The sequence below is a fragment of the Antennarius striatus genome, chromosome 6, assembly GCF_040054535.1.
Source record: "Antennarius striatus isolate MH-2024 chromosome 6, ASM4005453v1, whole genome shotgun sequence".
Taxonomy (NCBI): Eukaryota; Metazoa; Chordata; class Actinopteri; order Lophiiformes; family Antennariidae; genus Antennarius; species Antennarius striatus.
The window spans coordinates 14638081-14652479 of record NC_090781.1 but is presented as its reverse complement, the minus strand read 5'-3'; the positions used below and the strand labels follow the sequence as shown (position 1 = coordinate 14652479).

Genomic DNA, 14399 nt, shown 5'->3' with positions numbered 1-14399 from the left:
CAGGAAAAGAGATATGGACCGTCTGAACAGACTCATCCGCAGAGCGGGCTCAGTGGTCGGTCTGAGCCTGGACTCTGTGGAGACAGTTCTGGGGAGCAGGACCATGTCTAAAATTAAGGCTATCATGAACAACACCAGGCACCCCCTACACACCACCTTCACCCAGCAGAGAAGCACCTTCAGCGGCAGACTGCTGTCACACAGCGCCTCCACAGAGAGGCTGAGGTCCTCCTTCGTGCCCCGTGCCATCAGGGGGTACAATGACTCTCTCAGGAGGAGTGGGGAAGGGGTGTGTGTGTGTGAATGGATTTAATTAAATTGTATACTGTTTATATTTTAACTTTATTCTGTTTTTATTTTAGTTATAGTTTAGTATATGTCCTGTTAATGCTGCTTGTGTCTGTTAGTGTAATGTATGTCTTGTGGTATGTCCTGTGATGTCAGTGTTTCTTTTTCTCCTGGCGTTTTTCCAGTATTTATTCGTTATGTAATGCCTGAGCAGTGGATATGTACAATTTCCTCAGGGATTAATAAAGTATCTATCTATCTATCTATCTATCTATCTATCTATCTATCTATCTATCTATCTATCTATCTATCTATCTATCTATCTATCAAAAGACATTTGTTCTATACTGGTTGTCACTGATTGAGGTAGATGCCATTAAAGTTAGAACTAAGCTTCTGCGTTGCAAATCATTCTTTTTTTCTGTTACTGCTCACTAAAGCAGCCAAGACAAGGTTTAGTTCAGTTACAGGAAAGGGCTTGTGTCACACCGCCCTCTAGTGGTCTATCTGTGTAGAACAAGATACTGAAATAGGCAATTCGCTTACCTGATAATTTTAGCAATTTGTAAAATACATGCCTGTGTCAGTCTGTACTGAGATCAACTAATCAATACACACACTCTTTAACGTCCTTAACATGCAAACACATCCAGTATAAAGAGTGCAAATATAAAGAATGCCAATACTCTCCTTTATTTACTAGATGAGCGTTTTACTGAGTACAACCTTCCGTCAACATTTGGACTCTGGTCTTTATTTCTCCCCAATTTTTATGTTTTTATACAATACCTAAAATCATCAAAAGTGAGGGTAAGTACTAGCATGTATAAGTTAAAGAACAGAATAACCATGGTCACTCAGCTGACAAACAAAATCAATTTAGAAGTACTATCGGAATATTTTGAAAATCCCATATAATGAACAACAGTTGAAATGTTTGTGGCAATGCTATCATTGCATGCTACCAGCCAAACACTGTTTTTTTCTGGACATTGAAATATGATTCTCTTGGCTCTTCTCGCATCACAGTCTTAGCTCCTGAGACGGTTCATTGGATGCCTCCACAGCAGAAAGTTCTTGACAGTGGGAGGCTTCGGAAAATGTGGGAGTCTTGGTCGAGGGGGGGGGGGGGCAGTAATCCTCCACATGCATATATTTTCAGAATACCAGATTACAGCAAAATTGCTTTTGGCTGGTTTGAAAGAAACATCAGACAGCTGCAAGTGGTTCAGGATGTTACTGCTATACTCCTCACCAAAATCTATAAAGTAGAGCACATGATGTGTCAGATTACTACATTCTATCAATGACAGATTTTGAAATCTTACTATATTGTTGACAAAGCACTAAATTAACTTAGGGCAAAACAATCACTACAAGATCTCAATCCTTAAAGTCCTCTGGGACATTCTTACTTGCAAACAATGAAAAAAAAAGTGTGCTGGGTGAGTCTAAAAGAGTTAATAGATGTTTGGGGTGTTTTTGCAGCCAACAACAACTTGACATATTTGTGGCTTAGTGCTGGATCTGGGGTTGAAATACAGTAGGTTGACATTTTCACTTGATTATACCCGTCTCAAAAAATGTCACAGTATTTAATAATGACAATATTTAAAATAATAATAGCAGTAGGATTATTAGAATTTACAATGAAATATTATGGAAAACAGAACTTATGGGTTTTTTTGGTTGAAAAAACCCCCCACTATCATTAAATGTATAAATATGAGCAAATGATTTCACGTTTTGAAACTAAAATATTATATAGGAAAAATTTACATTTCCTTTTTGAAGTGAAAGCAAAAGGAAGAATTTTTTTTTACATTTTCAAGATATTTTTTTCCATAAACATAATTGTCAAAGGACACAGTGTTAAACCTCATTTTACTGTTTCCTGAGATCAGACTATCACAGGAGCATATATACTATATATACACTATATCATCACCTCATCAAAGTTTTCAAGGTTGTAATTTTCTGTCTGGATGAGGCATTTGGTTTTGCAACCAAGCCCTTTTCTTTCAGGTGTGGCGGTGCTACTCTGCATCTTTCTTTCTGACTGTTTTCCCTATATATTGAATCACAATTCTGCATGAAGACACCCACTGTTGAGATGAAGAGCTCCTTGAAGGCAAGTCTCAACTGTATGGTATAGACTACAGAGTTCAGCTTTCACTAACTGTTCTTAGTACACAAGAGGGGGATGAGCAGACTCTATTTCCTGAGGAAGCTGATATCCTTCAATGTATGCAGTAAGTTGTATGCAGTCTATCTGTCTGTCTGTCCGTCCGTCCGTTCGTCCATCCATCCATCCATTATCTCACAATTACTTCTCCCTCAGGACTTGCTCTATCATGGTTATTACATTGTCTTCAGATTGCTCAGAAAATATTTCACTGTAGATGGACTCCAATATTAGCACAAGTTAGCCTTTTTTTCTTTAGAAGTCTCTTTTTTCCAACTCTGAGAAGTGTTGGCATTGTTGAATTGCAAATTCCACCCTTTGCACCTTCAACATATTGTAAATGGCAAAATTTAAGTTGGGATCAAATGAAGTGATTCAAACACAAGGGAACTCTTCTTCTGCAGTAAATCCACACAAACATTATTTTGGATTTTTCAGACCTGGATATTTTTGAGATGTTTTCTGCTCTGTAATCTTCAGGAAAATAATCAAGCAGTGGCATTGAAGCATTGAAGGAGATGTAGTGGACAGTAAAACCTTCCAATTATTCTCATCCACCACTGATGTTAGTAGCTTTAAATTACTCTTTCTTCTTGTATCCAGAGCAGTTGTTAGGTGGGGATGCACAGTGCTTGTGATGGTTTTGGATTTTCACATCCCTCGTCTGTAAGCAGGGATAGCATGTTATTAACAAAATATGTTCAGCAGTCACCTAATGTATTGAGGAGAGCAAAGAATGAATGGACATTCATGCATAAAGAAGGTCCATCACGTACCAGGCCATTATTAACTCCCATACAGTCTTGCACACCTGCAAAAGTAACAGGTCATAGTTTTATTCTGCACTGAAATGGAAATCTTTCAATATATCTGGAGATGTAGACAACAATCTAATAATCAGTTCTGGTATGATGAAGTCAGATGTAATCTGAGTAAAATGCTTACAGAGAAGTTGGTGGTTGAGTCTATCCAAAGAGAGAAGGACTCTTTGTTCTTCCATGGAAATGGTGGTGAGACCCCGCCGATTACAATTTTGCTGCATCTTAACAGGCTTCTTTGTTTGCTGCATTTCCCTGGTAACTATATCATCCTTTTCTTCCAAGAAACCTTCAGCATGTTCTTTTTCCAGGTGTAACTGTGTTTTACTTTTCAAAGCTACAAATAAAAACAAAACCACATCAGAAGCATACATCCTCACCTGATAACACTTTGATTTTGTTTTTCCCTATGTGCTATTTAAAGAGGACAAACATTGCCCAAGATTCTTAGAGAGGCTGTGGAGAGTCATCAGGGTATTATTTTGGAGGGGGAATTCAATTCAATGCAATTCAATTCAAAAAACTTTATTTGTCCCCAAGGAGCAATTGAAATCACATAAAGCAGTAAAATACACAGTAAACATACTGTATATAAATGCACATTATAAACAAGTATGTGCAAGGGGAATGTAGCCAAGCAGGCAAGGCATGCAGAAAGTGTCTGGATACCAAAGTTCTAGGCCATTTCCTTGCTTAGTGTGGAAGGCAAGATGTTTTCTTGAGGTTTGTGCTAATGTCACACAGAGTATTCCTCTTGAGAAATTCATATGAAGACTCTACAGTGCAGAAAACACATCAGGCTGTTTTGAGCACACAGGAACGGTGACCATGTTGTTCCATGTGATAAAGGACAATCCAAGGAATCTGTCAGGGTGTGTTTGATAATGTACAGTGGTCCAGTGAAGATAAAATCATAGAAGTTTTCCCATGAGAAGAATATGCCTGTCATCAGTTGCTAGGTGGGGCCCCTGTCCAGTTCACACATTTGAGCCTTCATGGATGATGTGACAGTCGCATCAACATTAGTGATAGAGAATGGCTGGCTTCGATATGAACCTGATAGGCTTATGACATAGGCAAGAATGATGTTCAAGCCAGACATATCCAAGTTCCTGGTCCTGAGGAAGAGGAGAGTGGAAGACAAGTGCATCTTGGAAGGAGTCCTTCTTCCATCAGTGTCAGAGAAGCCTATGAAAAGCCTAGGGAAAATCTTGATGCTACCCTGAAAGACAAGGCAGTGGGACAGACAACACACAAGGAACTGAAGACCTGGCTGTCAGCATTGGGCACATGAGGTCTTCAAGAAATTTTGAAGACATGAATTTAACAACCCAATAAGTTCACAGCCATTGTGGATATATGAAGTTGTTTTTCCATCATGGAGGAATTTGGATGAAATATCATTCAGTTTCTTTGCAGATGGATGGGCCTGACATGGAGCCTTAGCAGTATTGCCCTTTATGGGCACTAAAATGAGCTGCAACTTCTGGCCTGCCTCAGGAGACGACAGTCAGAGGACCCAGGAAGGTGTTACTCTGCAGAGACCCAAAAGATAACAGCCTCAGGCACAGGCACAGGAAGCAGTTATTCAGACAGAAGCAAGGGTAAGACACTGTCTTGGTAAGACCCATGCCTTGGGAGCTAGCAGAAGTAAACAGAAGACACAAGAAGGGCATCACTCAGGAAAGATTTGTTTTTTTAACATACGACTCTGAAAAGCAAGTTGTGCTGCTGGATTTTACAATCCCCTGGGAATACCAGATGGATGAGGTATGTGAGTCCAAGAAGATGAAATGCTTGACCCATTTTGAGACAATCAAAGTGGGCTGTAGAAATTCTTCAGGAAAATTCTACGCTGAGCTTTCAGACACCTTGGAATCAGAGGGATGAAGGATGGATTAGCCACTAGATCCAAAAGTGAGGCTACAGAAAAAGCCTGAGGGTGGCTGTGAATCAAGAGGGCAGATTCATGATGAAGGGTTGCAGAGACACAAGATTGAGACTGACCACTCCCGACTGAGTCACCCAATGGAGGGTTTGTGATCACCTGAGACCCAAAACACTGTAATACACTGGGACCATCACGGTTATGCTGTTTGTCTGCATTTGTGAAATCTCTGTTGAAATGTTCCATGACTTTAACAGAGATTCAAAATATTACTTTACTTTTACTTAAAATTTCTCCTAGACTTTTTTTTTATGGTTATACATTTAATAATACAACTACAGGACAAAATCTTAAAAAGAGATGAAATATTTTTTTTGTATATAGACTTTTATGGAACAACAACAAACAGAAGGTTTGTTTTAAGGCTTATAGAAAGAAAAGCAGACAATAATCATAGTACCTTCATCTGGAAAGGCCCTCATGCAAAAACTGGAAAGTACTGGGTCTGACGTCAGTCTTATTGACTACACATAAAAAATAAAAATGTTAGACACATGACAATTAATTAATACTTATAGAGCCTGATGTGCGCTGCAAACATTGAAAGTGACAACAATAAGATTAAGATTTTTCTTGATTGTGGCACCAAGTCAGTTTAACCAACACCAAAGACACTAAAACAAATATAACAGGGATAACAAAATTTTTCAACATGTTCTTATGCACACACATTCTCATTATTTGTCTTAGTCTTCTTCTTTATGAGAAAATTGCAAGCATTTACCTGAGAGAGTTGAGGTAAACTTTTGTGTCCTGAGCCGGGAGTTTGTGTACTTTGTTTCACATTGGATTTCCTCACAAAGTGCTCACTCTCTGTGGTCTCACTTCTGAGCTTGTTTTTTTCTGAAAGAGTAGTCACTAAAAACACAAGAACATAAATACATTAATATAAATAATGATGAAGTCAGTGTTCTATACCATATTATCAGTGACATGCGGTCAGGGGAGGCTGTGCCTCACCTGTCATCATAAAAGAAAAATACGGAAAAGGTAAGAAATAAATTAAATGGTGACAGTATATTTATCAATGATGTGAATTAAATAGTTATTTTTCATTTAACATCAACAATTTTACATTATTTTTATTCAAAATTTTCACATTTACCACTGAAATACTGATTAGAGACCTGCGGTGAGGCTCGCTGTGCTGGCATGCTATACAATGAGACTGTTAGCCATCTCTCCATATGTTGCTATTAAAATGCTCAAACACGTTTGCTCCATGAACTAAATTTCCATTTATAAATAAACATAACATATAAAAAAACATGAAGGTAACAACATGACAAGTTTTTTTTAATCAAATGTGCTTACTTGTGTGTTACAGTTTGTATGAATAAATAATTCTGCTATGAGACTTTAAAAATGACCCATGCTTAAATGCTTATTAAGTGGTGAATAAGCTACAGTATAGGTTCATATGTTTGTAAATATCTTCATCTGATTTATGATGAAGTCCTCACCACACGTCACTGCATGTTATAAAATTTCCATGAAAGAACAATATAAAAACAATGACATTTCCTAAAATTCATGAGTGATGAAATGATGAACAATTGCCTTCAATTGTGGTCTCTTGGGAATTTAATCTAATTCCCCTTGACTGCAAATTTCAAAGTGGCCGACACAAATATGCATCTATCATCAATGTGATAGTCCAAGAGAATAGCTGCAGATAAAAGAACAGACTCATAGGCTCTTGTGGACTGTAATTTTATGTTAAGGATTAAGCATTAAAGGGGTAAATAAACATCCCTCTTACCAGTACTACAGGATTAATTTTAAATTTGGGAGCAAAAGCTGTAAAATAGCATGGACTGACACGTCTCTGTGCACACAAGCGATTTAAGTTTTGTGAGCGGCTGTCAGCCAAAAGACTGTATACATTACCGTCCTTGGTGGATAAAACGCTGCGGACATCTTTCCAGAGGAGTGATATTTCCTCATCTGTGGGAGTGCGATCTAAATGGAGTCCATTTTTAAAGTAAACCATTCTGCTTCCCCTTGTGCAGCTCTGTGTTTCCTGATGGGCTAAACTGGAATTACCCTTTGTGTTGCTCCCTGAAACAGTTTTGATGACATTATTCGTGTCCTGTGAAAACAAATCTTCAGAATTTTTTTTGTACACAGCCTGATCTAAATCCAGAGCTTGTTCAGAGTTGACATTTGAATGATATGGAAACTTAGTGATGTTGGTTGTCCTTCCATCCACCAGTTCCTTGTTTGGAGGTGGGCGTGGGGCTTTTAACTTCCCATGTGTTTTTGCAATCTGATTCATCTCAGTGGCAGACACAGGTCGTAAAATAGTGCCTCTTCTGGTACGTAATAAAACAGGACCTGGTCCAACTCTGGCAAAACACTCTCTTTGAGGGACCTTGAGGTCATCAGTCCTATTGCTGCTGCATGGCAACTTGACCTCTTCTACTCGTTCCTGGGGCAAATTTACTTGAATCCCAACATCTGCTGTTGTCTGTTTTGTAATGTGATTACCAGTGTCATGTACAGGTTTGGAAGCGTGTGAGACTGTAGTGAGACTTTGCTGGTGGCCATCTAAGTTGTTACTTGACTGACAAAGATGAGAAGACATGTAATTCATCTGTTGTGTCATGTCCTGTTTTCTGTCCTCATTGTCCTCATGTTCTTCATCAAACCAACGTAATTTCTTTTTATAAGTGTTGGTGCTTTCTAACCCTTTGGGTTTTTCTTTGGTTATTTCAACACTATCCCTGATTGTTAAAGCTACTTGTTCTGGAAACATGAAATGTTCTGAACCATACACACACATGTGCGATCCTGACATATGTTGGGATTGCTGTTTAAGGATTCCTTTCACAAATCTGACATGAAGTATAGAATGAATTGGGCCCACTGAAACAGGCAGTTTTTGTACTGGTACATCCTTTTCAGGACACTTAGGAATATCTGCTTGAATGTTGTACAAGTATGTATGTTGCTGTGATTCTATATTATTGGACTGCTCAGTTTGGAGCTCTGTTGAAACTGTATAGCAAGGGCGTTCTTGTGATGCTATATTAATGGACTTTTCTGTTGTTATCTCTGTTGAAACCTCATGACATGCATGTTGCTGTGATACTGTATTAACCAAGCTCTCAATTTTAAGCTCCAAATTCAAATCCTTATTGAGATTGTTTATGGAATCACTTAGAGCTTTCTGTCTGGACATTTGCTCAACAGCTTTAAACTCCCAAGAGGCTTTAGAAGTGTGCAGGTCATTGTTAGTCGATTCAGAGTCCTCCTGCATTTTCTGCTCATGTAGTTTGCTTGATCGGGTTAAGTTATCACCATGCAGCATCTTGTCTGAGAAAGAAGTTAGATCTGTTGTTGGACACAAATCACTTTGCTTGTTCTGCTCCAAGGATAGAAACGGCTTCTCTAAGCCAAGCAGGAATGATGAATGGAAGGACTGCAGATTTTCTCTGGTGGGGTTAGGGTCCTCATACTCCAAACTGTCAGTACTTGAAATGCTGTCAGAATCACTGGACAAAAATAGGGTGTTGCCCTGAAATAAAGGAAGCAAATGCTTATTAGAAAAACAATAATAGAGTTTACATTCCAAATCTATGGGTAGAATTCAGCTCCAAACTAAGAATAAATGTTTTTTGGTAGAGAAGAGTGATTATGGTTTTTTTTTTTTTTTTTGGGCTTAAGTTTATGTATCTCTAATATCTGAACATGTTATTGCTTATTTCAAGAAAGTCTGACTTCTCTTCAATATCTTTTTAAGGTGGGAAGTAAATATGAAGCATGAGAAAATATTTAATATTAAAAATAATAATAAGTCCATAATAGTAAGCCCTGCAGTCAGGTTTTAGAACAGGTGATATACCAGAGAAGAGTAATCGTTACTCAGAAGACTTACAGAATCGATGGTGTGTGTGTGTGTGTGTGTCAACATGTGTATGTATGAGTCACAAAACCTTATAATATCAAGCACCTTTATACAACAAAGTTTATGTATTCATGTTTGTAAAAAAATTTTTAACAACTTAATCAAGAATCATTTGTGAGAATGTCACATAAACATAGTATTTATGGATATTCCAATACATAATCCATATACCTGTGGTCTGTAATCCAGTTTATCTTGCTTATCTTGTGACTTCTCGGTTTGTTGACAGTGATTGAAGGAAGTCGTGCTTTGCTCTGGAATCGGTTTGCTGGAAATCTCCACAGCAGAACGTGTTTGGCGGTGAGAGACCTTAGAGGGAGGCTTGGCGGAAGGAGTGTGGCTTCTTTAAAGGAAATAAATCAATAAATAAATGCAATTTCTGACTTATACAGCTATTTAAAAAAAATAAAATCTACAATTATCAACATAATTATTAAAAAATGTTCATTTAAATTGTGAGTGTTCGACTAGACCATTGACAAGACTGTTTTTGTAAATTATAATAATATAATTGTTAATGAATTTTACCTGCTAATGTTAGAGTTGCTGGACAGGAAAAATGACTGCCGTTTTGTTGAACCCAATTTACCTTGAATATGATTGAGTGCATCTTCAATATCTGGGACATTTTTTCTAAAATCTAAAAACACCGTAAAACAGAAGATATAAAGTGAAATGCAAAAAGACTGCTGTATGTTATGTCCATAAAGCATGTGTAAAACAATGATTAACCTTGTCGATATCTCTGAGAGGGGGGAAGATGGGCTCTTTGGAAGCGCTCAGTCGCATCCTGTATTTGCTGTCTGCGTTGCAGCAGGATGTTCTCCCTCATCTGTTTCTGCTGCATGTTCCACTCAGTTTGTCTTTCCTCTAAAGCCCTGAGCCCAGAACAACAGTATTCACTGTTACTTTTCTTGTTGCTGTTGCTTTTGCACAAGCAGGCACATAAGTCAAGCTTGATGAGGTATCAACACAATAACAAGAGTTTTATTTATCCTGCGAAATTTTAAAATTTTATGTATTGTGACAATCTTACACTACCTTTATGACAGCAAAACTACAAAACTTATCTTTGACATCCGACCTAAAGCTACCTCCTCTTTTTTGAATAATAACAACACCTGATAACTATGAAACAAAAAGTGAAAGAATCCTAATTAAATTAACTGTGGTTATTAATTACAGTCTGAATTTGTAACTTAAATAAAAGCGTCATTATTTGATCATTAAAAGTGACCTCCTGCGTCTGTTGGTTTCCATTGTCATTATACGAACTCGGGCTCTGGATAACTTCTGCTCTTCAGACAAACGCCTTCTCTCATCTTCAAGGCCTCTCTCATCTGTCAGCCTTGAATTTCTGGAAGTGAGCAGCTAAGTCAAGCAGTCGTAAAGTAGTCTTCGATTTACACAGAAAGACATTTTTATATATATATATATATATATATATATATATATATATATATATATATATATATATATATAACCTCGTTCATTATACACAAGCTTTTACAATACAATATTAATGTACTTTTATAGGATACGAGTATTTAAAGAAGTTGTCTTGAAGAACTTTCATCCTATTAGGCTGATTTCGGTGCCGCCGCGCAGACATGCAGGTTCAGCTCCGAGCAAACCCGCTAGCAGGAGTTCTAACAGCGTCCGTGGTCCTTCAAACGTGGCTCGTTCAATCCACAAAATCCCGGTCGGATGCTCACTTTCAAGATCTGAGAACAGTGGTGTTCGTGAAATCTGTTGTTACGTCATTGTAATACTCATCAGCGTTTGTTGGGGTCCAGCGTAACCTTGAAAAGAGATAACAGGTCTCACAGTTCCTATAGCAACCACTGACGCGGTTCATCAACAAGGTACCGTGTTGACAGTTTCAGCCCTGTCCAGCAGGGGGCTCTCACGGGGTCAAGGCTTCACATGCATCAGAGAGAGGGAGAGAGAAAGAGGGGGAGAGAGAGAGAGAGAGAGAGAGAGAGAGAGAGAGAGAGAGAGAGAGAGAGAGAGAGAGGTGAAAGAGAGAAAGATTGATTTGATTGATTTTTAGCGTCACGTTTATTCATAAAAGTCAAATTGCAAAATAATCACGTTGACACAAAATCCAAAAGAGATTCACCTAAAGAGGATTTTCAATAATACTGTGTTTTCTGAACAAAGAAACATCTAACCTTTTAACATGTATCAAACTAAAACAAAATAGACAAAATTAAGAAACAAAACAATTATCCGTTCTCCACAATCATCTCTTCTACAATCATGTCTTTTACTTTTTTGCTTAGTTTTTCAATGTATAAAACTATTGGTCTGTAAAATCTGGGAAGGGTTCTAACAAGTGGGTGTTTTTTCTTATTAATTCTATTTGTTACTTCTGTTTATTCTCTTTTCTTGTATAAATTTATATGTTTAGTACTTCATTTATTTATTTTTGTTCTGTACTATGCACTCTATTAATGTAAGTAGGGAATTCATATTAATGGAGAAGTGAAGAAGGGGTAGGATTAAATAAGTTTATGCTTCATCCTACTCCTTTTCGGACATGATTTGTGTATTGTTATTATTATTTTTGTCTTGATTATTGTTGTTATTCTGCACATGTTGGAAATAAGGCATTCATTCAATCATATTTTCTTTTACAGCCTCTTTCAAACTGTTGTCATTTTCGTTCTCGAAGCTACTTGTATCAGGTGTCTCAGGTGTTTCTTTACCAATTGTCTTCGCTTTATTCATTCGTGTGTGTTTTTACTTTTAAGAGCTATCTTTAATAATTCCTTGTCTATCACAATATCATCCTCCTCCTCCTCCTTCCCCAGGAGAGACTCTACCACCCTGGCAGCTGTCTCTCTGGCCCCTTCAGCCTTCACCAAATCAGTCTGTCCATCCTTTGTGCTGTTATCCGTGTCCTGCGTGCTATTCTGTGGCTCCGGGTTGAAGAGAGAGAGAAGAAGAGAGAGAGCGAGAGAGCAGGAGGAGGAGCAGTGTTATTATGTTCAGAATATATATTAGTTTAATATTTTCTCAGTGAGTTTGAGGATTTCTGAGTTGAAGTTACCACATCTAGCTCAACTCCCCTCTTCCGCTCCTCATCAACCACCTGTATGACTAATGATGTCGATGATGAAAAAGAACTGTCTCTATATAACCTTTTACAGCCCTGTGTAGGCTGTGAATTATACTACCATTGACCACAAGTTATAAATAAACAGAGATGGACAGAGTACTTGACCCCAGCACTTGAGTAAGAGTACAAATACTTCTGGTCAAAATTTACTCCGCTACAAGTAAGAGTACCCCAGTCAATACATTACTTGAGTAAGAGTGCTTTTAAATGTACGTAAGTATTCAAGAGTAAATGCTTTTAAATGTACTTAAAGTAAGAGTAAATTCCTTTTTTTTTATATCTTTGATGAGAATGGACCTGACGGAATTACTGTCATTTTACAATTTTATATATATAGTACCTTGTATCTCTTGTTTCAGAGAAAACTCTTTGAAACCACCTGCACTGATGTGCTTGCCTGTAGAACCATTATGTTATACTGTACCAAGCCTTCCCCAACATCTATAAAAATGGAAATAAAATTAATGGGATCATCAAAGAGGACGATGATGTCATTTTCACATTTTATTAAAAAATTCCCCCCTTCCATACACACACAAGACCAAATGGAGCCATACAGGTCCAACCAACTCGTTTAACTGGGGGCCAACTGGACCCCTAGAGGACACCCTGGTGGACTACTGGTGAGAACCACTGCTTTACAACAAACTAAAGCTCTGCCTTCAACAACTCAATGTTTACAGGAAGGACATATCCCAGGACCACAATATTTCTCTCCCCCCACCTACCTGTCTGTCTGTCTGCCCCCCCCCCCAATCTGTGTGTCTCCCCCTGCCCCCCAGTCTGTGTGCCTCTGTGGCCCTGTGTCCACCAGTCCCTGTCAGTCTGTAAAATTAAGTGACCAGAGGTCTCTAGGTGTGACTTTTGTCAGTTTTTCTTCGACAAACACAATAAGCATTTGAAAAAGTACTTTATCTTGTCTGAGTCCGCGTTGTCCTTTTTCACTTCTACAAACTCGAACATATCTTTAAGATGAGGCCATGGGTTTTCTTCCTCCGCCTCATAAAACTCCGGCTCATCATGTTCATCAGATTCAGCGGAGACTTCTTCGACAGTCGCCATTGCCACCGCGGTCTTGTTTTGAGCTGATTGGGTAGGAGATGACGTATTTCCGGTTTTACGTAAATCCCAGTTGAGAACGTGTACTGTGATAGGTTTCCTTCTTTGACGAACACTACGTGTGGCCAATTGCATTTTAGGGGGGGAGGGGGCAAAAGACAACAACAAAAAACAACAACAGGCAAACCTAAAAGTAACGAGTATTCATGAGCCTTCTTAGAAATTAACTCCAGTAAGAGTAGAAATCTTTGCCTTGGAAATATATTCAAGTAAGAGTAATGAGTATGAAAGAATTCTAGTATTTGAGTAAAGATCCTCAGAATCTGTACTTAAGTACAGTACTTAAGTAAATTTACTCTGTTACTGTCCACCCCTGTAAATAAATAGTTATCTGAATACTTCAATCTTGCTTTTTGTTCCAGCATGACTTTTAAAATAGAGCTCTGACTTCACTTTTATTTGTGTAGTCATGAAGAAGAAGAAATTTGATGTATTGATTCCCTCAGTGAAATTATTTTTCCCCAGTCTTTGACATGCATGTATGTCAAAGACTGCGAAGAACAGACACACACACACACACACACACACACACACACACACACACACACACGCACACACACACACACACACACACACACACACACACACACACGGGGCCTGTAAGCATGCAATATATACAGTGTGGCAAGCAGCTCCGCCTTCGTGTGTGTGTGTGTGTGTGTGTGTGTGTGTGGTGCCTTGCTCAGGGGCACCTTTGCAATGATCAGGAGGTGAGCTGGCACCTCCCACTGTTTTGGTCTACATGGGTCTCGAACCAGCCACCCTCCCCAGCCCAAGACTTAGTGGACTAAGCTACTGCTATTTGAAATTGTTTTTAGCATAAGGCTTTCCAGTTTTTATCACGGGGTTCTTTTCACATTAGATGAAGATGTGCCGTTCATTTTTACATCTCACTGCACTGTGTGTTAAGAGGATTTTGGAAAAGCTGCTTTCAAGAGATTATTTATTCTGTCCTTCCCAACAGGCGCCACTTCATCAAATTGATTTTCAGTTTCACCATATATAAT

The 14399-nt window shown here is 38.4% G+C and overlaps 1 protein-coding gene across 4 annotated transcripts; it reads right to left on the bottom strand.

The window, feature by feature from the left end:
- Positions 1-958: 958 nt before the first annotated feature.
- On the bottom strand, positions 959-13372 carry cep126 (centrosomal protein 126). Of its 4 annotated transcripts, none has more exons than XM_068318040.1 (14): positions 13184-13372; positions 10977-11069; positions 10691-10898; positions 10387-10506; positions 9882-10027; positions 9678-9789; positions 9321-9492; positions 7130-8759; positions 5964-6097; positions 5640-5703; positions 3419-3628; positions 3250-3284; positions 3058-3137; positions 959-1549 (listed from the first exon to the last, which is right to left on the bottom strand). In XM_068318040.1, exons 3-14 carry the CDS (start codon positions 10759-10761, stop codon positions 1540-1542), a joined length of 2784 nt encoding a protein of 927 aa, XP_068174141.1. In that variant the 5' UTR covers positions 10762-10898; positions 10977-11069; positions 13184-13372; the 3' UTR covers positions 959-1539. The 4 variants fall into 4 exon arrangements, 3 of the variants coding, with proteins under 3 accessions (XP_068174141.1, XP_068174140.1, XP_068174142.1); XM_068318039.1 differs by having other exon boundaries at positions 10691-10873; XM_068318041.1 differs by having other exon boundaries at positions 3011-3137; positions 10691-11069.
- Between the last annotated feature and the right edge of the window lie 1027 nt (positions 13373-14399).

Bases quoted from the DNA above. Each gene is read 5' to 3' on its own strand.
- cep126 (XM_068318040.1), bottom strand. From the start codon at position 10,761: ATGTCTGCGCGGCGGCACCGAAATCAGCCTAATAGGATGAAAGTTCTT. The intron at 10,028-10,386 runs GTCACTTTTAAT...TTCTGGGCTCAG, and splicing joins GAAACCAACAGACGCAGGAG to GGCTTTAGAGGAAAGACAAA. The intron at 3,285-3,418 runs GTAAGCATTTTA...TTACTTTTGCAG, and splicing joins ACTCAACCACCAACTTCTCT to GTGTGCAAGACTGTATGGGA.